Consider the following 26278-nt stretch of genomic DNA (forward strand, 5'->3'; position numbering starts at 1 on the left):
AGTGGAAATAACACATTTGCTTTTGACTGGTGAAACAGTGGATGACTTTCCTCAGCAGAGTCTGGGGGACAGCACAAACTGCTCCTGCAGGTCCCGGTGGGAACGCTCGTCCGTGTTGGCTGAGCCCCTTGCACGGGCAGCCTGAACCAGGAGTGTGTGCTGGGGGGGAAGAGGCAGTTCCTGCCTCCTGGGGGCTCCTAAATTAGCAGGGGTGGACTGGTGGGAGCTGCACGTGTCCTGGGAAGTTATTTGACTTGTGTCCCTGTTTTAGATCCCCGGAAATTCAGCCCTTGTGTTCAGGATACAGAACAGTTTGGAAAGCTGGGTTTACATCACGTAAAGGAACGTGAATTACTGGGATAATTGTTCTTGTGTTGTGTCATTTCTCTGGAAATACTGATCAAATATTCTTGCACTGGGGCAGATGTGTGTAATAATGATGCTGTGGAACTCCCCCCTTTCCCAGCATTAACGTGAAGTAATTTTAGAAGTCAGTTTTTTCATGAGAAGATTGAATGTGCAGAATGTCTTTTTTCTTTTCCTTACCATCCTGGGCACAGATGATTTTTTTTATGCCCTTTATATTGCTAAATAAAGTATGGAATTGCAGTAGGACGTGGTAGTGAGTTACCAATTATTTTAAGGGCAGCACATACATTTGTTTGCACATCATATGCTTGTGATCAGGGATGCCCCTTGGATACTGCGAGGTGATATCTAGGAAGAAATGTATTTTTCTTATTGATCAGGAACCTTCCTGCCCCGTGTCTGTGCCAGGCCATCACTGTGTGGTTGTTGTGGTCCTGTGAAGGAAGGAGCAGCCCTGGCAGAGGGTGGGTAACATCTCCATGCTGTCACTGTCAGCTCTCACAGGTACCTGTGCTCACAACGAGCCTGTGGTTGGCCTGGGAATGGATGCAGGAAAACAATGAAGAATTCCACCTCGGAGTCACTCTGGGTGATGTCTCACTCCTGCCTTGCTCCACAAACCCAGTGCCTCCTCCTTTGTCTCTGTGTTTCAGACTGCAGGGCTCTGTGGGCCTTCCAAACTCCATCTGTACAAACTCAGAAAAAGGAGTTGTTCTTGGAGAAGCCAATTTTCATCCATTTTAGTAACTTGTGAAAAAATCTGTTTAGTACTAAATCCAGTCTGGCTGCTGAATAGCCAGAGATTCTGGAACACAGACACGCTTTGGCAAAGTACAGTTATTCCAAGTGCCCTATCAAATAAATGAAATAAATAAACCGAACTGTTTGCTCTGCTCTTAGGGATAAATTGAATACAGATAGAACTGTATCCTGCAGCAACTCTGCTTGTTCCATCAGAAAATAACATCAAACCCCACGGTGGCTCTTGGATCTGGCTGCTGGCAAGTGCTGCAGAATTTCTGTGCCCTGGGCAAAGGAGGGGTGATGTTTGGCACATGAGCTGGACAGTTCCTGGGTACCTCTCTGCCTGTTTCTGATGCTCAAGGCTCACTGTCTTTGTCCCTTCCTTCACATTTAGATATAAAATTCTGTGTTTTATTTGTTAGAATAACATCCTAGTAGCAACAGCAATTTTTTTTCTCATGATATAGCAGTTTTGTATTTTTAAAAAAAAAAAAAAATATTATCTTTTCCATACCAAAATAATTTTATAAACTAGAACTACAAACTACTGCCATTATTCAGTATTCCTTTTTTTTTAAATGCTGAAATTTCGGCAAATAGGACTTTAAAAGTGTTCTGAGTAAATCCCCATGTTCCAGTGTCAGGATAAGGGGTTAATTCCCCAGCCTTCCATTCCAGCTGAGGCAGGTGGGCCCTGTACCTGTGCAGAGCCCACCTTGTCTGGGCTCAGGCTCTGCCCAGCAGCTCCCACTGTAGGACTGTCCTCGTGGTGTAAATGTTGGTGGCAGCCCAAGCTTGCACAGGGAGAGCTGTGCTGTGAAGGGGAGAAGGGATTTGGGTACAGGAAAAAATCGTGTTCTACCTTCAGTGTTGTTTCTGTGGGTTTTGCTGTCCCAGTGTTGGAATGGGGCCTCTGGAAGAAGCAAAAATGTCAATGATTTTAAAGAAAATAACCCCTCTCAGCTCAGTGGGTTTTCCCAACCTGTTTTGTACCCTAAAGTTAGTTTGCAGTTTCCCGTGTTCCACGGGGGCTCTGTGGAAGGAGCAGTTGTTTTAATGGAAAATGACAAATTTTTCTTATGATTAAAATATCAAGCATATCCATTGACTGTTAAATCTAATTTGCTGTGACTGAAATGTTCTCCAGTGAGATAAGATAATCTCCTGTTATAGGTCAGAGGGCTCCAACTGATTTATGGGGGAAAACCTTGGTAGAAAATACAGAGCTGTGTTTTGTGCTCTTATTTTTCAGCTTTTCTATCATCACCTAGTTAGTCATTCTTTATAAGATTTCCATTTAGCAATCCATAAAGTGACTTCAAAGAAGGCTAAAAGTTTATAAGCTGTTGGATAAGCAAGGCTGGAGCTATCACATGAATAATGGAACATGCTTACAGAACTAATTGAATTCATATTAGAGGAAGATAAGTACTTAGCAGTGATAAATAATGAGATAGGAAAATGAACCTCTATCAAAAGAACACACCCCTCCCATAATGTTGGTTTCTCTCTCTGTACTGTAGGTTATTTTAGTCTTCAAATTCTATTAAATTGACCTTTGTGTTGGAAGTGGTGTCAAACCTGGCTGCAGCCCGTTACGTTTTGTCAGAGTAAACGATGGTTTCAGCAACTGTTTCTGTAGGAAGGTTATTAGTGGGATGGTGCTGATGGAGGAGGAATGCCCTTGACCCCGGGGACTCCCTGCTGGAATTTGGGCACATGTGGTTTTGATTGACTGTGGGGATGGTTGTGTTGGGCTGGGAGATGGGGAGCTCTGGCAGCTGAACTGTGCCAGGATCAGCCATCCCTCTTCCTGCCCCGTTGGGCCACAAACCCAGCATTTACAGTTAAGGATTAGAAAAGCATTTCTTACCCTTTTTTTGTTAATACTCCAGTCATTCAAGGGCTTTTTCTGGGTCTCCAGAACTGCAACTCTTCCAAGGTTGTCCAGCATGAATGTGTGTGTGAAACTCCCATTGCAGCTCAGAATGGTTTCCTGACCTTTTTCCTAAGCAAAGAGGACAGCTCTGTATATCATAAAAGCTATATGAGTAGGGTTTTATTTTAACCTGGTGTCAGTGAAGATGTTCCTGTTAGGAAAGACAGGTTCCCTAAAATCCCTGCAGTGTTCCACGTGGTGGGACAGGGTGGCTGCTCTCACCTGGTGTTGATTCTCTCTCCCTTGTGCAGCCTCGTGAGTGGAAAGCTGGGCCCTCTGAACCCCAAACACTCACTTGGGAAGGGCTTTTTGGCACGTTTCTCTGCTCTGGCTCAGGGAGGTGTGAGGATGCTCTGTTTGGGATCCAGTCAGAGCCCAATTAGTGTGTGTGAGGCTGAGCTAAGGAGCCCTGAGCACGAGTTCTGTCAGTCTGGGCTCAGCCCTGGCCCTGCCATGGGCTCCCCCCCCTCAGAACACACCCTGAGAATTCACTGACCACTGGGATCTGCCACTGGTGGTGTTAATTGTTAATTATATTTTTTGATTGGGGTGAGAAGTAGTAATTAGCTTTTTCCACCGTTTATTCTTAGTAAATCAATGCCTTTCTACCTGTGAGTGAAGAAGTGCAGCTCTTCCACAGGGTTTAAATGAAGGGGTTATAGATACACTTAAATCCAGGCCTTAAAACCCCAAATGCAGTTTAGTCACTCACAAATACTACCAATATCACTGTGCATGGTTTCAGGAGTACTGATAAAAATGCATTTTAAAATATGGCAGATTATTTATGGAGTTCTCCTTTATCCAGTTATTGGACAAATGGAAATAAGAACTGTGTTTGAGTCAGAGCTGCAGTGGGGGGGGTTGGAGGGGCAGTGCTGGGGAAGGCCAAGCCCTGCAGCTCTGGCAGAAGGAAGGTTCTCTCTGTGCAGCCCTGGTGCTGTTTGTCACTCAGTTGGCAGCAGCTGCTGGTGATAAGGATCTGGGAATCACCTGTGCAGGCTCAGGGTGCCCGGGCGGAAGGTGGGAGATGGGCAGGGGGGTGGGAGCCCACCTGCTGTGCCCGGATCAAAGGGCCCCGGGGTCAGGGGGCACATCCCCTTACCCAGAGCTGTCTGCTGAATAGCCATTTCAGGTTGTAAATCTGAGCAGGGTTTCATTAAGTCCTTCTGGCTGCTGTTGGGGCATGAAATAATAAAATTTTATATCCGCTGCCTTTCCTGCTTCTGGCAGCCAGATTGACACTCTGTTGTCTGCAGTGTTGGGGTGTTTTCCTTAGGAAAAGAAATGGAAACTATTAACTGAGGACAGACAAGTCATTAAGCAAATGGATTTTAGGCTTCTTGTGAATCGTGCTTTTACAATAATTTCAAATCTAATGCACAAGCAAGCTAGAATGTTAGTTTTTTGTTAACAGCGTTGCCTTTCCAAAAGAACTGGTGGAAGGTGTGTTACCTCTTTACAGTTACAACATTCTTTAATATGTTGATCACTTTTGTATCTGGTTATGAAGCCTCATGATCAGCTTGGTTTGTGTTTTGGCACCAATTTGGCCATGAAGTGACACAAACCTGGTTTTTGAGGGGAGGAGAGTAGTGGTGGTGTTTGGTTGTTGTGAGTTTTTTGGTTTTGTGTTTGGGTTTTTTTTTTAAATTGAACTATTCAATAAAATTGTTCACCTGAAAGAAGTTTAACTGGGGATTTTTTATGGTAGAAAATGCAAAACCCACCAACTGTAGCCAGTGGTGATAAAATAACATTTAGTGCGAACTGGTGTTGGTGTTATTGATGAATATTGCTGGTAGCTTGTGATGGGGGCGAGATAGAGGAGCACCCCTTGATACTTCTATTAGAATATAGTTTCTCTGGTTTTGTGAACTTTCACATAAAACACTTAAATGACTTCAAGTGTTTGGCTGCCTGGGAGCGGGACAGGCGCCCTGACTGCGCTTATTTACGGACCTGGTGTTTAAGGCCCCCTGGAGTTTGTTTGAAAAGTTAAGAGATTTTCACAGTAAAGGTGCCATTTCTGAAATTTAAAGTGCTCTTTTCACCAGGAGATAAGTTCTCTCTGATTAAGTCAGTAATTCTTACTAAGCCATGTTTATAGAGGCCATAAACAATGGGTTCAGCGTGCTTGTTAAACCAGCTTTCCATACCTCTCCACTCTTTTAAAAAGAGACATTTAAAATAAAAGGCAGGTGTAGATGTTAGTTTGATTTAGATGGATTTTAGATGATTAATTATGGCTACAAGTAATTGGGCAGGGATGGTTAAGAGAGGTTTGCAGGAGTGAGATGTGATGCACGTTTTCACTGAATCTCTCCTTTTGGCTCAGCACACCCCTGGTCTGTAGGAAACTCTAATGGTCACCTTTCCTCTTGGTCTTTGCTTTTCCACGTTTTTTTCAGCAAAATATAAACATACTGGACACAGTCCAGTCTGTTGAACAGGTATCACTTTACTTGTAAAATTTAGTTTAGCTCTCCAGGAAGCTGTGGAATATGGATGGGGGCCGTGTGTGGCTTGTGGCTGTCCCTTCAAATTTCCAGAAAATTGTGACAACACACAAACTGTACTTGTGAAAAATGATCTACATGTTGCTGTGATTCATGGAGTCCAGTGGGATTTAATGTGAGAAATGCAGCTGAATGATGGGAATTTTTACTCAGATTCCAACCTGAGAGTACATACTGTTATTTCCCTGTCAGTTGGGCTGAGGGGTGCCACGTTTAGCCAAAGAAGCGTGTGATTATTTGACAAAAGCCCTTATAACTGTCTGATAATACTTTTATCAAAGATGATAGTAAAAGGAGAGATGATAAAACCAGCTAAGGATTAAGGTGAACTGGTCAGTCTGCGTTTCTCTAGGATGAGCCACAATTGTACCCTCAAAAAATTGCTTGTTTTCAAATGCATTGCGAGACAGATGCTATTAATCAAGTTAGTCTCTGGTGTTTTATTAAATCTGAGGGTTTGTCTCGAGGGAAATCCACTGCCTTGGTACAAATATTGAGGAGTTTTAAAGCAAGGCTGAGCTCTCTGTGGTGCAGAGGTGCAGCAGAGCAGAGTTTAGGATCAGCCCTGTTTCAGTACAGTTATTCTGGGCCCTGTGGGGGATGATCCAACCAGCAGCATTTCCAGTCCCTGCAGCATGAGCTGCATCCCCCTGAGCTGTGCTCCCTGGCTGATCCATGTGTCACAAGCCTGTTCTGTGCTCAGAAAGCCCCAAATTCAGCTGAAGGGAAGGTGCAGATTCGTCCCCAGTTACAAACCCCCCCGGCACGTTCACCACGCGTGTGCTGCTTCTTGGGCAGGAATCAGGAGGAGGTTTGAATTCCTCCTGTCTTGTCCTGCCAGCACTCGAGTTTGACAAGCTTCTGGCTTTGGTTAAGTACTTTGCAAGGCCTTTTTGTTGGAGGTTTTTAGACTCCTCTGAGTATAAGTGAGATTTTTAATTTTGTGAAACAGGAAGGAGCAAATCAGTTTGTCTGGTGCTTCCGGACTCCTAGAAGGAGCAAGGCTCCTGGATTGCTTTAGAGTTTATCAGATGCAGCCAACGGAGTGACCTTTGGTTCCTGAAAGGCAAAGTGCCTGGTTTGTCCTGCAGTACTGGTGCCTTTTATATGGAAAGCATTAAATGTAATATTCTTCTGTTTAAGCTGAAGAAATGTCTCATGAAGACCTAAACTTAAATGTCTACAAAGTGGTTTTTATGGTGGTTGTTTTTTTTTAGCCCTAAGTACACAGCAGTTTGCTTTATAGACAGAGGACTGAGCCTTGAAAACTGAGGGTAATTATTTAGCTGCCTAAGGCTCAACTTTGCCATTGTTTTAGGACTTTAGTTCCTTTCTTTTAAGGGAAACAATTCCCCCCACCCCACAAAACCTTAATTAAAAATTGAGTATGTTTTTGTTCACTTTCCTCCCCAGTAACTTGCATTTGGTTGTGTGTGTAGGTATATAGGTACTTAAATGTTTATTTACAGTGTCACTGGGAAATTGCCTCAATTACCATATTCTATAATTCCACTTTGTCTGATTTTGAATTTTCAAAGCTTTATTTGAAGAGACCTTAAACGTGTGGGCTCAGTCAGTCAAAAAAAAAAAGATTCAATTCTCCTGTTAGTACAAGAAGTGTTAAGTATTTAAATGCTGCTCTGTTTGGTATCAGTGATTCATTTGCTGTTGTTTAAGCAGGGAAATCAAGTCTGACAGTGTTTAAATTTGCTTAGATCACCGATACCTTTAGACACTTACAGGTATTAATGATCCTTCTTTTGAGAAGTGGGTTCTGCTTTTCTCTTCTGTGTCCATGGACTGTTACAGATGATGTTAACCCTCAAACTAGATTAGAGACTTTTCTTTCCCTCAATTCATGGGAACAGGAGAAAAAGTTCAGACTTGCTGACCAGGATATGGTGGAATTAATTAACCTCTGGTGGTATCCATTTTACTTAAATGTAGTTGTAAACTTGTCTCTATTGGAGTTCCAAAATTCAACCTGGAATTTGGAAACCACTTCCCATCCCTAACTTACTACAACTCTTAACTCCTAGAAAAGACATCCTTTATTGTTATTTAAATGAATTTCTAAATATGAAAAGCTGTGCTTGAAATCCTGACTCAGCTGGAGACTGCTAAATGTGCAAACAGGACACCAGAGTTAAGACAAACATTAGTAGAGGTGCTTGAAATAAATCTTTGCTTGAATAACCCCAAGCTCTCTGGTTTGAAACATTTCAGTGTGCATGGTGTTAAGAACTCCCCTCTGCCAACTGAAGGTTAATTTTTCAGCGTTGTCAAATGAGTAAAACAAATGATGGCAAAGTCAGGAATGTTGGTTGTTTTTAAAATGCTTGAAGTGCTGTAATGCCATGATGTTCTGCATCAAATTTAACCAGCTCCTCATACTGACATTGTCCTTCCCTTTTCCTGGCTCTGCTCCCATGTAGAAGGTCCGAAGCATGGCCCTGGAGGATGTGGTGATTCTGAACGTGGACACCAACACCCTGGAAACGCCTTTCGATGACCTGCAGAGCCTCCCCAATGACGTGGTACGTGTGGAGAGATGGAGCCAAACTGCTGCTCCTCAGTTCTTCCCTCAGGTGTTCAGGAATGTCTGTTTGAACATTTGCAGACATGCTTTGAAGCCTCCTAATGAAAATTAGCCAGTTCTCACGGGAGCTAGAAATCCTATTATTGTTAGATAACTTTTGTTTCCAAATGAAATTGGGTGGGCTTGTTCCTGTGACTGCTTCCAGGTGAGCTTTGAAGAACTTCTTGCATTTCATATCCTGTGATATGGTGTGAAATGGATTCCTACATCTTCACTTCACGCACTGCTAGAATTCAGAATTTAATTTCTTTCTCATCTGCACTTTTTCTTGGTAAATTATTTGCTTTCTTTAATAATTTGATAGAAATGTTGCATAAATACTTGATCTTTCCCTTTAATGGGACATTTCCCTTTGATGGGACACGAAGCCATCCCGCTTGCTGCTGGAATCATCTCCACTGAAGAAGCTGAGGGGGAAGAGCAGAGAAGTGTGTGAGAGTGTAAGAAGCTGTTTTTAGGGCAGAGGGTGAATGTTTAGGAGAACATGGCAGGGAAGATCTGGATTTCTTTTGCTCCATGGAAATATTGTGCTGGCAGGGAGATCTGAACCTTTCTATGTGCAGTTAGGAAAGAAAATTGGTATTCAGGGAGCTCAGTCTAAGGTGGTGTGTCTGAGGAGCAGCTCCAGGGATGGTGACTGCCCAGTGCCTCCTGCAGTGCCCCCCCAGCATTCCCCTGGGATCCACAGTGGGATCCATCCTGCAGGAACAGGGAGCTCAGGAGGAAGGCAAAGGGCCATCTTGATTGGGAGCAATTTGGCTTTAACCAAGCATTCAGTCTATAAAAGTTGCTTCCATGAATTTTTCTGGCTTTATATAGTTTTTCGTTTTGATTTCACTCCCAGCATCCAAATGTGCCAGCTGGTCACTGCTCGTGCCATTCTCCACACCCCGGCAATGACAGACCTGTAAATTTCATGGAATTATGTAAGAAATGTCTGCATACAGTGAGCACGGGGCCTCAGACATGTATATGATTTGTCAACAATCAAGTATTATATTAGATTTTATGAGACTTCATTAAAGGAGCTGTTGTGGGTGCACTGTAGAACATCAGAAGAGACTCCTGCAATAAACACAGAACTTCAAGCTTTGGAATGTAATAAATTTTAAGAGACTTCCTTCCTTTCATTATTTACTTTTACTTCACTTTTATAACAGTAGAGAGTTGTGTTTTATTAGTTCAAATTTCTTGATTCAGTTTTCCACAGGTCTATTTAAAAGCTCCATTTTATCTGGGAGGATGTTTAGAGCAGAGCAGAGGAAGTGCTGCCAGCAAATTCAATTAACTGGCAGGGCTCACCAGTAGCGTACGTGGGGTAGTTTTTTTCACAAGTGCCATATAAATACAGCTGGGATTAATATTTTTCACAACAAAGCTTTAACTCGGGTCGTGGTGCGCTGCGTAATTAATGTTTGGGGTGAGGGTTTCTGTCGGCCCCGGCTCTCTGCATTGTTTCAGGTACCTGGATGGGGCAGTTTTCCCCTCCAGGTCTCTCCCTTCACACTGTTCCAGAGTTGGCTTTGACCACTAGAGAGCAGCTGCTCTGCTGTGCAAGAATTGAATTTCTGTCAGTTCTTTCATGCATCATGTGTTTGGAACTGTAAGTGGATCAAGTTGTTCATCTCAGCAGGGAGACTCTAAAGCCAATCCATTATACTTTTTTTTTCCTTTCTTTTTTTTTTCCTTTCCTTTTTTGCTTCCCTGGGAGGAAGGGGAGATTTTGGGAGTGTGTCTCCCCTCTGGTCTTGGTCTAAGTAGATGCATTTATGACCTGAGAAACTAAAAATGTCTTCAGGAGTTTCCTGATCATAAATGCTTGTTATGTCAAACTACTATGTCAGCTTTGCTACTTAATGTGAGCAGTGAGCAATTCATGCACTGCTGAATAGACAAAATTTACTTTGCTAAATTAAATCTATCTATATTCAGCAGTGAGGAAAAACATCTTCTGTGTGATGCATTCACCATCAGGTAATTAATCCAGTGGAAAATTTCTAAAGCCATTTCCCCCCCTCCTTGATCAGCTTTTTAAATCAAGTGAATGAAGTCCAATGGTTCTTGTAGAGCTTCAGGTAGTGTGCTGTGCTTGAGTTTCATGGCAGTGATGTTGCTACCTAAACTGTTGGTTCTTGAGAATCTAGAATGAGCTATTCTTTAATTCCTAGGATCCAAGCAAACATAGGCTACCCAAGAGTCTTTCCAGTTAGCATTTGTGTCAGAGGAGCTGCAGGGGCAGTTCCAGCAGTCAGATAAAGTTTCTTTGCCCCACTTGCCCCAGCAGTACCTGTTGGCTGTCAGGCTTCCTGAACTGGCCAGGAAAATCAAGGTGTGTACTACTGTGTTACTGATCACTGTCTGAAATGTGAAAAACTGTCCCTCCTTCACCTTCTGCTTCTGATGTGTTGCTGAAAATCTGGCAGCATGAGAGCACCCTGGGAAGCAACTTTCCTTTTAAAATAGTCATTATTAAAAAAAAGAGATTTATTAAGGACTGTGATTACAATAAGTGCATCTGCTGCTGACAAGTCTCCTACACCACCGTCTGTGTTGCAGCGAATAGCAAAGAGGGGGTAGTAATTTATTTCTTTTTTATGCAACCTTTATGGATTTTTCATGTATTTCCAAATAAGTGTCATCTTCTAGTCGTGGTTGTAGCCAGAGCTCCACGTTCCGAGGGCTGAAGGCCGGGCTGGCTCTGTTGGTGTGCAGTGGTTCTGTGGGGCCCTGGGGCAGGGCAGGCAGGGTGTGGGGACACTGCAGGGGCCTGGGGACATCAGTGCTGTGGCCATGCAGCTCCTGCTGTCCAGTCCCTCACCACCCACCACAGGCTGCTGTTCCTGGCTCTCGCTCAGGGAAATCAGTGTCCTGCTTCCAGGACAGCCAGAAGTACCAAACCACAGCCCTGTAGCCAAACCATCTTCCTAAAGGTGAATCCGTTTTTATTTCTTACACTGCATTTGCAGTAGAAGGTTTCTTGCTTTATTCATGTTGACAACTGAAAAGCCCTGGACCTAATTAAAAGAATTTCCACTAGCACCTTTACTGAACCATTTCATTCTGCTGCATTGCACAGATTGCATTCTGAAACATGGTGAGAGTTGAAATCGGACCTTTAAACCTCAACTGCCAGAAGTATAAAAATCTTTAAAAACACTCTCAGGGTAGACTGCATGTATATGTGTCTGTTTGGCTAGAAATAATCCTCATTTTCAGTGGTCACAGTCTTTTAGGTTTTTTTGAGTATGACTGCCTCTTTTGGCAGGAAACAACCCTAATTCTGCTCATATCATCTTCTTTGAGTTATGTACTAATTTATTCCATAGAAAGTATGAGGGGTTTTTTTTGTTGCTTTTTAGTCTCTTTAAACTTGCTGTTAACATTTTTTTTTGTTAAAAACTATGGCATACCTATTGCAGTAATCCTGCATATGTATAAAACAGACATGCTACAGTGTTCAAGGAATTATCAAAATACCTGTCAATATTGTGCTTCTGTACCAGCCAGGGGAGCTGAAGCACAGAAAGGCTGTGACCAGCCCTCTGAACTTCTGGTTTGTTTAAAACAATCTATATAGATGCCATCTATATAGATGGCAAGTTCTGTATCTTCACATTAATGTTTAAAGAAAACCCTTTATAACAACGTTTGAGATGGATTTAAAAGTTACTCAGAGCTCTGGACATTTTATTGCACTTTTAAGAACTACCTTTAAATGGTTTTGCATAAGTTAATATAGGAAATAAATGGATATTTCATCCCTAAAAGTTCAGACCCGTTTGAACATGAAGTGTGCTGTTCAGGTTTGAAAATCTGGTGAAGCTTTTACATTTAGAGAATTACAGAGCTTGAGGGACATTATCTCAGTGAATAGGAGTGAGCTTGTTTTATGGATATGAGACTAAATCTGGTATCACGTGTTGTGTTACTGTGGGTTTGTGGGCTCGCTAATGCACGGATCATTGGCATAAGCCACAGCACTCCGATTTATAAACAGTGCTGGACACGCTCTTGGTTATTTCTGTTATACTAAATAACTGTAATGAAATGCCTCCTACAGCAGAATCTGCGGAATATTTAAAAGGAAATGTCTTTGCAACTGTTTTGGTAAACACAAGTGCAAAGATAACATCTAGTTCTGAGAGGAAAACAAGCAGTGCCCAGCATGGGTTCAGTATTTCACACCAGTGGAGCCAGATGAGGGGGCAACTCTGCCCTCCCTGGATAGGGACACGCAGGAGCAGCTGAGGGAGGGACGGGCTGAGGCCTCCTGTGAGGGGCTGTGGGGGCCATGAAGGACTTGGAGGGGGCTGTGAGGGGCCATGAGGGGTTATGACAGGCTGTGAGGGGCCTTGAAGGGCTCTGAAGGGGCTGTGAGGGGCTCTGAGAAGCCATGAGGGGTTATGACAGGCTTGGAGGGGCCGGGAGGGGCTCTGAGGGGCTCTGAGAAGCCATGGCAGGCTCTGAGGGGCCCTGAGGGGCCATGATGGGCTCTGAGTGGCTCTGAGAAGCCCTGAAGGGCTCTGAGGGGCCATGAGGGGCTCTGAGGGGCCGTGAGGGGCTCTGAGGGGCCATGAGGGGCTCTGAGAAGCCCTGAAGGGCTCTGAGGGGCCGTGAGGGGCTCTGAGAAGCCATGATGGGCTCTGAGGGGCCATGAGGGGCTCTGAGGGGCGGCTGGGACAGGCACAGGTCAGCCCTTGACAAACCACTTCAAAACAATCTGAAAACAGGCAAAACACCCCCTGGTAGGGTGAGGAAGAGTGTGAGGGGGAAGGATCGTCTGGGAGGAGCTGTTGGGACTGGTGTGGGCAGAGGGGAGGCGGGATCGGGGCAGGGAGCTGAGCTGGGAACAGGCGGCGAAGGAAGGTGTCTGAGTTTCTGTCTTTGTTTCTCGCTATCTGACTGTATATTAATTGGCAATAAATTAAATTAATTTTCCTAATTCGAGCCTTTTCCTCATGGGTCTGTATCTCCCTGTCTGAGCCCACAAGTGTGCTGTGCATGTTTGCTCCCCGAGTGCTGCTGAGGGGCAGTGGGAGAGCGGCTGGAGGGGGAACCCCCCCAGCCTCAAATACAGCTCTCACGGGGTTATTTTCCATTAAGTCTACAAGGGAATATAGCCTTAAAAAAAACTTGGACTTGTGGCGAACAAATTTTTTCAGACCTCCTGAATTTGATCTTAACCTTGGTGGTGATGGATGGCCCAGCTATGCAGAGCGGTTTCTCTTATTAATCTGATGTTTGATTAATTTATCTGTAATTCTTTCATGGATTCTAATAAAAAATGACACAGAACTTCATGGACTACCTTTAAAACAGTACTTAGCAGCGGATTTTAAGTAGGAGGGAAGGTTCAATGAAGCTTTTATTGTCCTATTGGTTTCTGAATAGAATCCAATTGTATCTTGGAGAGGCAAAACAGCTTGAAAAGTAATGCTTTTAGAACTGAAAAATTCAACTCTGAATTCACAATGTCGCCTTTTGTCATAGCTGCTGCTGTGGTTAGCACGTTTTTCATTTAGCTGTGCCCCAATGTGTTCCGCTTTGTTTGTGATAGGAGAGTGATCTAGACCTGCTGTGTGATTTCAGGTTTCTGCACTGAAGAACAGATTGAAGAAAGTCTCTACAACCACTGGAGATGGTGTGGCAAGAGCGTTTCTAAAAGCACAAGCAGCTTTCTTTGGGAGCTACAGAAACGCCCTGAAAATTGAACCTGTAAGTAGGCAATTAGTAGGAATAAGATGTAAATCTGCAGCTGTGGTGGAGGAAAGAACCTAACAATTTGAAGTGTAGCATAACCTGCTTTTACTAAGGTCAGCATGGTGGCTCTTTGGCTGCCTGGTACTGAAAACAGTGTTCAAGTCTCCAAAATGAAAGAGCTGCAGCAAGCATGATCCTTCTCACGGGGAGAAACCTGCTTATGGAAAGGTATGGGTGTTGTTTGGTTTTGAATGCAGTTAAGTTAGAAAAGAGATGGTAAAAAAGTATAAATTGATCAAAAGAGGCTAGTGCAAAGCTTACCTCTCCCTGCAAAACCCATCTCTTCATTGTGTTATTTTTAAAGGCAGCAAAAGATAAAAGTTTTTACACAATGCATGTTTAACTGTGAAACGCAAATTTGTGAAATCATGGATTTTAAGAACATAATTAGTAAAGAAATTGTGTTTTTTACAGAAATATGAAGAATGTCTGGAGTTGTAACTATTGACAGTAAATGTCTGTTAGGGAAATTCAATCTCTTGCTCCTGGTTCAGAGCTGATCTCTTGTTTAGTGCCATTGGAGTGGGGGAAGGACGTTTTGTGCTTGATCTTGGTTTTGCTTCTAGGGAGGCACCTGTTCCTGGGTTACTGCAGGTATCTTCATGGTCTTCAATGCAACCCTGTCCTGCCAAATTAATGTATTTCCACATGTTTTGTGACACTCTGGTTTTGATACTGTGTGCTTAGGGGGGTCCTTCTAAAGTGTGTACATTTGCTGATAGACAGGGTAAATAGAGTGAAAAACATCCATGTGTAATTCATGAGATATGTCCCAGAAATATGGAGGATGAAATGTCCTAAATGCAGAGTGATCCCCAGAATATTTCCAGAATATTCTATGTTCCTCTCTCTGAAGCAGGGGAAGCACACACATGTGCAAGTCCAATGCACTGGTAAATCCCAATTCATGGCCCAGTTTGAACTACTGTTGTTTAGACCTGTGGCTGCTTAACAAGATCTCTGTAGAGGACAAAATATCCTTTTGTCTTAATACCTCCTTTTCTCAGCCTCAAGCATTTGGAGGCCAAAAGCATAGTGTTTCTTGAGGATGTTTCAGTTACTGAAGTGTCTTCAGTACTACAGTTTGTCTTACTTGTTATTTTTAAAGCCAGAAGGAGAAAATAGCTCAGCCTGAATTTTAAACAGCCCAGTTATCACCATCAAACAAGCACCATTTCAACAATTCATATTCAGGGTTCAGAAATAACTTCTGAGGTCAGCACAGGGGGAATCGCTGCGTGTGGAAAAAATAAATTGTCTTGGCTCTTGTGTGTGTGTGTGTGTCTGGGTGTAAGAGCTGGGCTGTCAGAGCATCTCAGGTGGAACGAGGGGAGGTGTTTGGGATGGGGAGGTGTTTGGAACTGGGCCGTGTGAGGCACCCTGGCCGTGTGAGGCACCCTGGCCGTGCGCCGCCTTTATCCCTGCCGGGAGACAGCAGCTCCCTCGTCCGCGCAGGCTTCCTTGTGCTCCCCTGCTCCTCCCTGCAGTTGCCAGGCAACTCTGGGAATATTGGTGTATGCTTTGCCTGGATGTGTGTGTGTGTGAGATTAACTAGTTAAGGGATTTATGAAGGAAAATAAAAAATTTAAATTGCTGTTCTGGAAATGCCATCTGGTATTTTGAAGGCTGAATGTTAAAGATGAACGTTTGAAATGAGTTGTCAGTGGCACACCCCTAGAAAGTGCAACTTGGAGGGACAGCTAACCTGAGGAAGTAGAAGAAATGGTTTGGTTTGCTTATCATTCTATCCAAGACAACCTGTAAACATAGCTGCACAAATATGTCATAAAATACAATTTAGTAATCAGGAAGTGGAAATTTTCAGGGATTTCTTTCCTAAGTCCTTTTGTAAATCAAAAAATTTAGCTTCTGTTTATACCTTCTGGTATTAGATTTAGATAAAGAAAATTTGCAAGTGTTTCGTGTTCATGTGTCACCTTCACATGGGGTAAATATGGGGCATAAGCAATACCAAACATGATGTGGTTCTTTGCATTTCATGGCCTGTAACTCAAGGAATCTGACTGTTCATTTAATATCACTGATAATTAGGAAATAAATTCAAAGAAGCAGCAGCTTTTCCTCCTTTCATAAGACAGTTTAATTTCATGGGCCATCTCACTGGTGTGAGCTGACTTTTTGGGATAAATGGTGTGAATTGATTTTTCATTATTCGGTGTAGGTCCAGAATGTGTCACAGAGCAGACTTTAAATTCACATTATTATACTTGAGCACAGTAAGAACTCTTATTCTATTCAGAGGCTTTTATTCCAGAGGTAGAAGGTTGTGTAATGGACATAAACACCAGAACACTGGCGAGAAGTTTCTGTTGCCATCAACTTTCTGAGGCCTTTGGTAATTAGAAATTGTGTGGAAAAACATATCCAGGTAATACAATTTGCAAGTCTAATAATAAGATTTACTTGACAAAATTCAGTGCTGTTCCCTACTGTGTTTTCTGTAGCTGCATTAAGCTGGATGCTGAGTACAGCAGAGCATGTGTTGGGTGTGATGTGAGTGCAGTCACCACACACCTCTGGTGCTGTTAAGTCCAACCAAACACGGCAGCAGTGGGGTGTTTTCTGGGCTGTATTGAGGCAAATGATCTTCCTGGGAATGACTTAAATTTCCGAATTTCCATTTTCTTGCTGTTTTTGTCATCGTCTAAACCCTGCATTCCCGCAGTAGGTCACCTCCCCGAGCTGGCTGTGTGGGAGGGGGTTTGCAGTCCTGAGCCGGTGGGTGATGTTGGGAAGCCAGGCTCGGCTTTTGGGCTCGGAGCTGTGGCCGTGCACTTTCTTCTGCTGACACCTAGTGGTTCCACACATTCCATTCGGGTTCTTTCCCAGGGTTTGTGAAGGAACAACCCCTCACACCTGTGAGTAAAGGTGAGCTCCGGGTGGGACTGACCCAGAGCAGGGGGTGTGGGTCGGTGGGGCTGGTGCAGCCTCAGACCTTCGATGCATCCTCTTCAGGGCAAACAGGAACTCTCAGGGGCAGGGTCGGTGTCCTTTTCTACTTGTCCCCTTGTCCTGTGCCTCCATGGCTGAATTACTTGCTGATTTGTGAAGGGCTGATCTTGGTATGAAAGTACTTATTGAACCTCCCAGGTGTGTTGTGGACTGCAGTTCTCACACTGCTTTGGCTGAGCTACACGGCGTGTAGGAATGTGTGTCTTTATGCTGCTGAACTTCTGTTGTCCTGTCAAAGCCTGATAATTTATCTTTGGATTTTAAATAGAGAAGACAATGTACTACCAATCATCATAATTGTGACTTTGATACAAATTTACTCTGAATATGATGCAATTTGAGCAATGGTGGGGGAAGAAGCCATTATGAATAAGAGGAAATAATTCTTCTTTTTCAATATAACATTTGATTCAACCTAAGGAAATAATTAATGCATTAATTATTTTATATCAATCTCTTGAATGGAACACAATAAAGTCCTTCAACAATTCCAGATCCATGAAATCAGAGTGGGACAGAAGTCAGAAAAGTAGATGGTATTTGGTGCAGTGAAAAAGCAAATGCCAGATGAGTCTAAAAGGACATTTTGTTGGAATATGTGTGCAGTAACATAAAGAAAGTGCATGCTACACACTGGTGCATAATTCATTTTGCAAAGGCTTTGTAGCATTCAGTGCTTTATCTACTATGAAGTATGATTGTTGCCATGGTGAATTATTTTTTTAAGTTATTCAGTGGAAGAGTAAATAGTTGTTTCCAACTCCCAGTAATTGCCACATCCCAGCCCCTTCCTCTCCATAACCATCTTCTGCATAGCTTTTTTTCCCTGCATGTATATTTTAAAGGCACACACTGTAGATTCTTCCCTGTCACCAGAGCTGTGTCAATAGGTCAGAGCTTCAGGAGTGTTTGTCCACCTATGGCAAATATGAGGAAGGTGATCCCTAATGCTTAAATGACTTGTGCACAGACCTGTCAAAATTAACCCCGAGCTGTTGGGGAAACAGTGAGCAGAAGCTTATTAAATGGAACTTCTTGTTTTGCTTGCAGTTTTGTTGTGTTCCTTTTAAAGTCAGTGCTGATGTAGAGCAATAGGAGTTTTCTCCCATCCATCTTTACTATTTTCCTGTTCAGGTGGTGTGAGCTCTCAAATCCCTGAGACAGTCTAGGAGTGCCTAAATGACAGTCATTTCTAAGTCTCATCCTGATGACTTTACTAACAGATTGGAGTAGACAATGAGAGTGGCACTGACAGTGTGTAAAACCTGATGTTTCTGTGATAAAAACGGAGATAAAATGAATTTCTGTATATTCTGCAACTGAAACGTGAGGAGTATTTTCTACTCCTACAATTCTGTGTTTCGTGGAATTTTGAAGACCCAAGTTTTTGACAACCTCCCTTAGAAGCCACCTGTAACTATTGTTATGTTTTCCCATCTATGGGAAGTGCTCTAGAAGCCATACTAACCCAAATTCTCAGTCACTGGCTGGAAAAGATTTAGTGGGGAAAGACAGTTTTGTTTGTTTTCTGTGTGGTGTTTGTTTTCGTTTCAATCCTCTTGCTGTTTCCTCTCTAAGCCTTATTGTCGCTCTAGACAAGTTTCTGCTTTTGCTGTTTTAAACCTTAAAAATGCTCTTTTTCTAACAAGCATTTACTGTTCTTCAAAATGCATTTATTATTCTACGTCTAAGTCTGTTGAGATATACATATGTTAATGAAACTGAAAAGACACTCTCTTTAATCTCTTCGAGCAGTCTGGTATGTAGTAAATAGAATTGTTTTGTAATTTCCAAACTGTTATAAGATCCTGTGTTATCTAATTCCATGTGCCACACTGAGGGGAGGGGGGAACCCAAGGTTCTGAAGGCAAGGTAATGAAAAGTAATATTTGAGAAAGTAAATGTGCCCCTCTGCTGAATGGAGCGTTTCTGCCATGAAAGGTGCAGTCAAACTTCCCTGCCCATCATACATATTACAGTAAAAATCCAACAGAACCCTAAACAAAACAAAAAACCTGAAACACCTCCCCCAAATCCATCATGGGAACGGTTTTGTGCTTGGGTGGAGGAACATTGCCCGGAGTCAGGGATGGGGAGCTCTGCAGCTTGTCGTGCACTGGCAGCAGCAGCAGCTGCAACGTGAAGTCCCTTGGCACTGATGTGGGTGCTGGCACCCCCCGGCCTGCCCTGAGACCAGCAGTGTTGGCCTGCCCTGAGACCAGCAGTGTTGGCCTGCCCTGAGACCAGCAGTGTTGGCCTGCCCTGAGACCAGCAGTGTTGGCCTGCCCTGAGACCAGCAGTGTTGGCCTCCCCTGAGATCAGCAGTGTTGGCCTGCCCTGAGATCAGCAGTGTTGGCCTGCCCTGAGACCAGCAGTGTTGGCCTGCCCTGAGATCAGCAGTGTTGGCCTGCCCTGAGACCAGCAGTGTTGGCCTGCTGGTGCTGACAGGCAGGTTTGTGGGGTCTCTGTTTGTGGCACCCGTGACGAGGCTGAGGAGAAGTGTCTTGGGTTTCGTTGTGTAACTTTGCAGCCCCTGCAGCAGTTGTGTGTTCAGCCATCAGCCTGGATCAGGTCACTCTGCATCTTCCGTGGTGGTGCTGCAGAATAAAAGGAGCTTTGTTCCAAAGCCTCTAAATCTCCCTATTACCAGGGCAGGCTGAGCAGTGAGGAGCAGTTCGTGGTACGTCAGCTTTGCTCTGCGAGGATTTGGATATTCAGTTATTTGTCTGTGCCTATCACACCTGGTTTTGGGGTTTGTTTGCTATTTTATGTGCTTGGTTTTGTTTCTCCTCAATTTATTTCAAGCCTTTGGTTGTTTGTTTTAGCCTGACTCTTGCCTGTGTTTTTACTGCGTAGTCTCCCGATCCTTTGGTTATAATTGAGGGAGCACAGCCTCGGTGAGCAGTGAAGCACCGTGCAAATGCCTCCGTGCAGGAGAACTTGAAGATATTTCCTGAACTAATAAAACGCAGGGGACTTGGAGGGGAACAACAAGGCACATAAACAAACACCAAGCAGAAAATAACATCACCCTTGAATTCAGCTGCTGTGTAAGGCACTCAGTGACTGTGTGTTTTTTAAATGAGCTGTTGTATCTGGTATTAGAAAAAAAAAACCCAAACAACACACACACATATAACCACTAAAAACCCCACCCAAAAGACCTTTCAGGCAGGTAGGGAAGGAGTGAACTGTACATTCTCAGTAGTGTGAGCAGCTGTACAACTGAACAGAAAGGATTGCTTCCCTTGACAGAAGATGGTAGAAGAGATTGTGGTACTATGATTTGTAAAGTAGATTTCAGTAGCAGACAATATTGATGAAATAACGATAAAAATTAGAATATTTAATCAGGTTATGAACAAACTAAATAGACCTTCATAATAGAAAAGTCATGCCACTTGGGGCTTCCAGTGTGCACACTGTACATTGTGTGTGAATTGGAGTGTACAATCTATGCTGTTACAGTACCAGGCGGGTGCCAGGCAGTGAATCACAGTTACTTGGAATGGTTTGCATCGATGGTGATAGAGCTGGAACAGGAAACTCTGGAATGTGACAGGGCCAAAGGCAGAGTGACCACAGCTGACAGTGCAGTGTGGCTGCTGCCCTGGCAGCCAGCACTGGAGCCCTGCTGCCCCCAGAGCTGTGCTCCCTTGGGAGGCACCCTGGCACTCTGGTGCTGCCTGTCCCCAGGACGGGACACGGGGATGGGACCAGGGCCCTGCACTGCAGAGAACTGGGCACCTGGGCTGCCAAACAGCCTGGAGTTTGGGGTGGGCAGCGCCTCAGGGAAAGGGAAATTCTGGCTCCTGACCACAGTGCCATAGAGGCAACATTAGTCGGACACTGAGGACCACTTTTTTCTTCTTCCTGCTATTTTGGGGGACACAAAAATGTAAACTCAGCAGAGGGCTGATAAACGTGTTGTTCTTTAAAACACACGCTACTCCAGTCTGGTAAAACATCACATGAAAACAATCTGTCCTTTCTTATCTCTTTCTAATTTAATTCATTGTTTTCTGTGCCTTTCATTCAGTGAGTAGCAGCTCTGGCAATGACAGATATGCTATTGTGACTGAAATATGCATTTTGTAAGTCATAACTTTACTTGGTATTTAAATAAACTGTGTATGTACAGCGTGCAAGATTTATGCAGAGCACAGCTGGAGGTATTCTGCTCAGAATTCCTATGGTTTAAAATGTCTCTTTCAAGTTTGAAAATGTGTTGTGAAGTAGATACCATTATGATAATTGGAAGTTCAGCTTCTCTGTCTTGCTCTATTATTTTTCTTGAATACAATTAACACATCACACACACTTCACCTGGTCTCTCCTCATTTACCTCTGACACTTCCTTGATATTTATTTAGACACATGTGGTGTCTTTGCTTTGAATTCAATGGTTGGTACATTCACTAGATTTATTTTTTTAATAAACGTTTTTCTCATTTAGAGATACGCAATTAGTGTGCATTGTTAGAGAAAAGTATACATATTGATGTCAGTTTAAATCTTTTACTTATTTGTTAGATGATCAGGACATAAATTGTATGAAGATTGTAGAGAAGACTGTGATTACTCTCAAATCAAAATACCTGCTGAGAAGTTGCAGAAGCAGCTCATTTTAGTGTAGTTCTCACGAGGGAACACTACAGAGAAGGTATGCACAGAGCTGTCTAGAGAAAAATTTAAAAATATATATGAATAATACATTTAATTTGGAATTGTTATATTTTCTTTAAGGTAGCATAAAGATGAAGCACAGATTTCAGTGTTTTGTGTGAATTAAGCTTTATTCTTTCAGATTCGGTGGCAATGCTTTTATTTCTCAAAACAAAAGAAAGACCAAGTTTTGTTTCTAAAATAAAATCAAATTCTTAAACTGGGCTTAATAAAATACTATGGGCGTAGTTTTTATCTTAAATAATGTATGACACATCACATTTCAGTGATCCCCAGGGGGAAAGAATATGAAAATACCATTATATATATTTTATTTGTGGAAATCAGGTTTGAAGTTTTCCTTATTTCTTCTTTTTATCATTTTATTTTAGTTTTAGGAACACTCCTAACACTTGGAGATTTAATAAGGAATAAATCCAAAATTTGATCCAAAAAAATCCAGCCTGAGCTTGATGCCCACAATAAGGCAGGCAGTTTTTCTGGATTATTTCGGTAATTTCAGCTGCACTTTGGAGTGCAGGGGGCTGTGATCTGGTGCAGTTCCTGTCACTGTCCCTTCCTGTAATCGCTGATTCCGGAGGATTTTCAGTAACTGTATTACTGGAGACGTCTGATATTTGTAAATTAGTTTAGTACAGGAAAAAAGGAAAAGGTGTCATCTCCCAAATAAGGATTCATTTGCTTTCCCGTGAAATTGGGTTGATCAGCTGCCAGCTTTGCAGGTCCAGGGCTCCAGGGCTTTCCTGGGGAAGTCTGGAGAACACCACAGCCCTGAGTTTGTTGGTGGTTTGGTCCCACAGTCAGGGCCGTGCTGAGAGCCCTTGTTGTGCAGCTGCATCTCTGCTGGCATGAGGAACCAGCACGAGGGGCTTTTAAAGAAGGAGACCCATTTCCAGTAATGCTGAAGGAAATCAGGGGTTTCTCTCGAGGTATCTTTGACTCAGACTTCCAGTTTTCAAAATGCACATTTAAAATTATCTCTATTAAAACCCCTTGGAAGAGTGTATTTTTTTTTATTTTATTTTATTTAGTGAAATCATTCTGTAATTTAATATTTCAAGTCCTGGCTAAGCTGTAAAGCTTAGGGCTGATAAACAAAGCATCTGAAGCCAAATGGCCCCTTAGCTAACCCCAATTAAAATAAAGATTTCATTGCGCTCTGTCCTGACAGAGAGGGAACATATTGTTGCCTTTAAGGGAGTTTGGTTTAGTTAATGAAAGAATTTATTTCATTTTTTTCGAATACAGAACCTAATTAAATAAGTTTCAACTTGACTTGTAGTTGAGGACATTTTAACTCCTTAAAGGTTACTCTTGTGTCCAAGTGTAGCTCTCTTTTGAATAATTTCTGGTGCAGTATTTAGTTTGGTGATTTGGGTAATAAGATATTTTACAGTAGATCTCACATAACTGTTTGTTATGTGTATATCACACATACATATTGTTCATTCTTAAAGCATAAAACTTGTTATTAGCATTACATTATTTTGACATGTTACGTGAATTCTGCTTTAAATATTTCTCAGAGACAGTGACTAATACTAGATTCTTGAAAGTCCTGTGCAAATGAAGGTGCCTTGGCTTTGCTCTGAGTACACTTCAGGAGCTGTAGATGATATGTGTACTTTGCTCACTCCTGCTGCTCAATGAAAGGCAAACATATTGAAGGATTATTTTGGTGAAGCTCTCCAAGCAGCAGCTGAAGTCTGTATGTCCAGAACCTTTTATCTCAGAGAGGATTAATGGTGAAAATGAGAGCAATTTGTAAGAATTGTATGTGTGATTAGTTTGCCTTTAAAGTTCATCCCCCGTTTGTCAACCAAGAATTTATTACATATTCTCAACTAAGAATATATGACAAATAAACAACACTTTTATCTGAAGATGCTTTCTTATTACACAAAGAACATCCTATATGTAACATTATATGGTATTTATATGTAACATTTTGTATGTTACATTTTATATGTAACTTGGCAAGGAAGTTCATGCTGGAGATAAATTTTGAGTTGTAAGAAGTGTGTAAATGTTTTCCCCAAATGTATCTCTGCAGCTCTAACTCCGGGTTGTTTTGGAGCAGTGGCTCCCAATGCCTGGGGAGAACTGCTTGGTGGAAAATTTAAGAACATACATATGTTGTGCCCCCTCCTTTGGGGATTTGAAGCTAATGTTGGAGCATGTGCTCTCCTGCAAATGTCACTTGATCACGTTCTCCTTTACGTGGGGAGTAAATTGCAGCCCAGCTCTCTCAGAATGAGCTTCCAGCTCTCTCCAGCACAGGGCCATGGATTTCCCTACGTCAGGGTCATTCCCAGGGCTTCTCCCCACTTCTGCTCCAGGCCTGTGTGATTGTTGCCTTCAGCTGTGGAGGTAAATGATAGTCAAAGAATTTCTACCTGTAGGAAAAAAGAAATAATTTTATTTATGGATAAGTAACAAAATATTTAATTGTTTAGCAGGGGCTTGCAGGGGCTTTTTAGTTGAAAAAGAGTGTTCTTTGGTGTGGATGTGAACATGAATGAAACATGAAGGACTGGATGGTACTGGGGCCCTAAAAATCTGTTACTCCTTTGGCATATGTTACAGATCCTGAGGTAACTGAAATGCAGGGCTGTTCTTTTCTCTTCTGTGAGTTTCTGTAGATCGTTATAATTGTGTTTCAAAAATCTCAATAGTTGCCAAATGCAACCAAAAATAACGCATCACATGCAGCCAGAGTCCAGATATCCTCACTCTGCCCTAGAGCCACGTTTCCCAGCCATTATCTTGTCAGAGCTTATTGTGCTCAATTTTAATTAAACGTTAATAGCAATCTTGCAGTCAGAACTGACGGGAAAGTTTTCCAAAGACTATATATCTATATATATATATATATACCCACAGGATATTCCATGATGTGTTTTTCTCATTTCTTATCTTGTCCAAACGCTGTTCTTTGTAAAAGTCTTTGGTGATGGAGAAGGTGAAACAGAAAAGGGGGCAGTGGCTTGACTGACAAGCATCGCTTTACAACCAGGAGTCATCAGCTGCATTTTGTGTTGTTCAGGAACATCACTCCAAAACCTTACATGTATGATAAGGTTCTTGGGTTTATTTGGTTTTCCTTACGTGGTGTGGTGGATACACTGAGTGTTCTACAGTTAGGTTTCAACATTCAGATGCTGAATCTTTAAGTACGGAAAGGACTTTTGCAAGGCTGCAGCCTGGAGTTCTTGTGTCTCTGCCTCCAAGGGGGTTGTGCTCACAAATGTTGGGCACAGCTTTTCCTGTTGGGTGGTGGATCATTGGTTCTTATTGCTGTATAGGAAGCTCTGCAGAATTAATTGGTTGTCAAATCCCTAAGAAATACCGGATTAATGTGCTTGACCACAGTGCCTTGTGGAGGAGCTGCAGTTTGCCCCCTGCCCAGCCTCCCCGTGTACCACAATTACAGATGTGCAGCCAGGACATTTAGTGGGTTGCATTTCATTAATACGATTTAAGCAGACAAGCCCAGGTTGCTGTCGGGCCGTGCTGACAGCTAATTACTGAAATGAAGGGTGTACACGGCCAAGGAACAATGGAGCATGGCTCAGAACAGGGGAACAGTGCTCACATCGTGGCATCACCCCTTGGACAGTCTCTCCTGTCCCTGCAGACCAGCTGTGGGCCATGCATGGTCATGGTGAGGAGCTAGACTTTAGGGAAACAGTGGTGGTTACCACTGATGGGGATGTGATACAGTTCTGGTTTGCCCTTCCCTCTGTTAACTCAGACACTTGTATGTACCTACCCCAACTGCTGACCACACTTACCCCTGCTTACAGACATGGCACGTTTCCCCCAGAAAATGTCCAGTCTGGTTACTGCAATATCAAAGATAATGGGAATGGCAGTCAATTTTTTGGCATTAGTTACAGGGAAAGCTCTCCCTGACAGTTTGGAGGAGGAGGATCAGGCATGGCCCCTCATTGTCTCTTCCAGCATAACCAACCACAGGCAACCAAATGGGGTTTGTAACAGCAAAGGTTCAAAACAGGCAAGGAGCTGTTCTGTGCAGGAGAGGGGGTAATACTGCCAGGCACTCAACCAAGTGACACTGAGGAAGCTTGTGTTGGTTTGGGGGCAGTTGGAGAGATCTCTGGGAGAGGCCTGGGCTCGGGTTTGTTTGACACACAAACACCCCTTTGGCACTGAGCACTTCTGTGCTGCCTGAGAGCTCCTTGTGCTGGTGCCACTGGAGAGCAGGGGAAGCTGAAGCACAGTGTGCTCAGTGCTGGGGAAGGGCTTAGTCAGGGCTTTTGTACAAACCTCTGTTACCCAACGGGGTTTTGGCTTTATTATTTATCTGCAGAATTATTAATATAATGTGCTGGCTACAAAGCAGTTTTATCATCCAGTTGGACTGACTTGTGTATTGTAAGATAAGGTGCTAGTTGTTGCTGGAGGTGTTTTTTCTGTTGATGGTGAGAGGAGTCCAGTGTGGCTTATCCTGGTGGGTGCATCCGTATCCTGGATTATAGCAAGAGCCACCCCTGAGCAGCTCAGGTTGTTTAATCTGTCTCCAAGCCCACAGGTAGCATGGACACAAAAAGTATTCTATTTATTGTTGAATTTGAACTGAATCTAAACATTTTTGATTCATATCTGCTGCTTAGTGGGAGGAAATAAAAGGACAGTAGCAGTTTGCCAGTGAAGTCTGTTCTGCCT

The 26278-nt window shown here is 43.0% G+C and overlaps 1 protein-coding gene across 6 annotated transcripts in view; it reads left to right on the forward strand.

Annotated features, from left to right (window-relative positions):
• DENND1A (DENN domain containing 1A) overlaps positions 1-26278 on the forward strand; it is a 152995-nt gene that overhangs the window by 84666 nt on the left and 42051 nt on the right. For all 6 annotated transcript variants that reach the window (XM_064676561.1, XM_064676563.1, XM_064676562.1 and 3 more), the window contains 2 exons: positions 8007-8108; positions 13760-13885. In XM_064676561.1, coding sequence (XP_064532631.1) covers positions 8007-8108; positions 13760-13885 — 228 coding nt within the window. The remainder of the gene's footprint in view (positions 1-8006; positions 8109-13759; positions 13886-26278) is intronic.

This window comes from Pseudopipra pipra, chromosome 20 (assembly GCF_036250125.1).
Source record: "Pseudopipra pipra isolate bDixPip1 chromosome 20, bDixPip1.hap1, whole genome shotgun sequence".
Taxonomy (NCBI): Eukaryota; Metazoa; Chordata; class Aves; order Passeriformes; family Pipridae; genus Pseudopipra; species Pseudopipra pipra.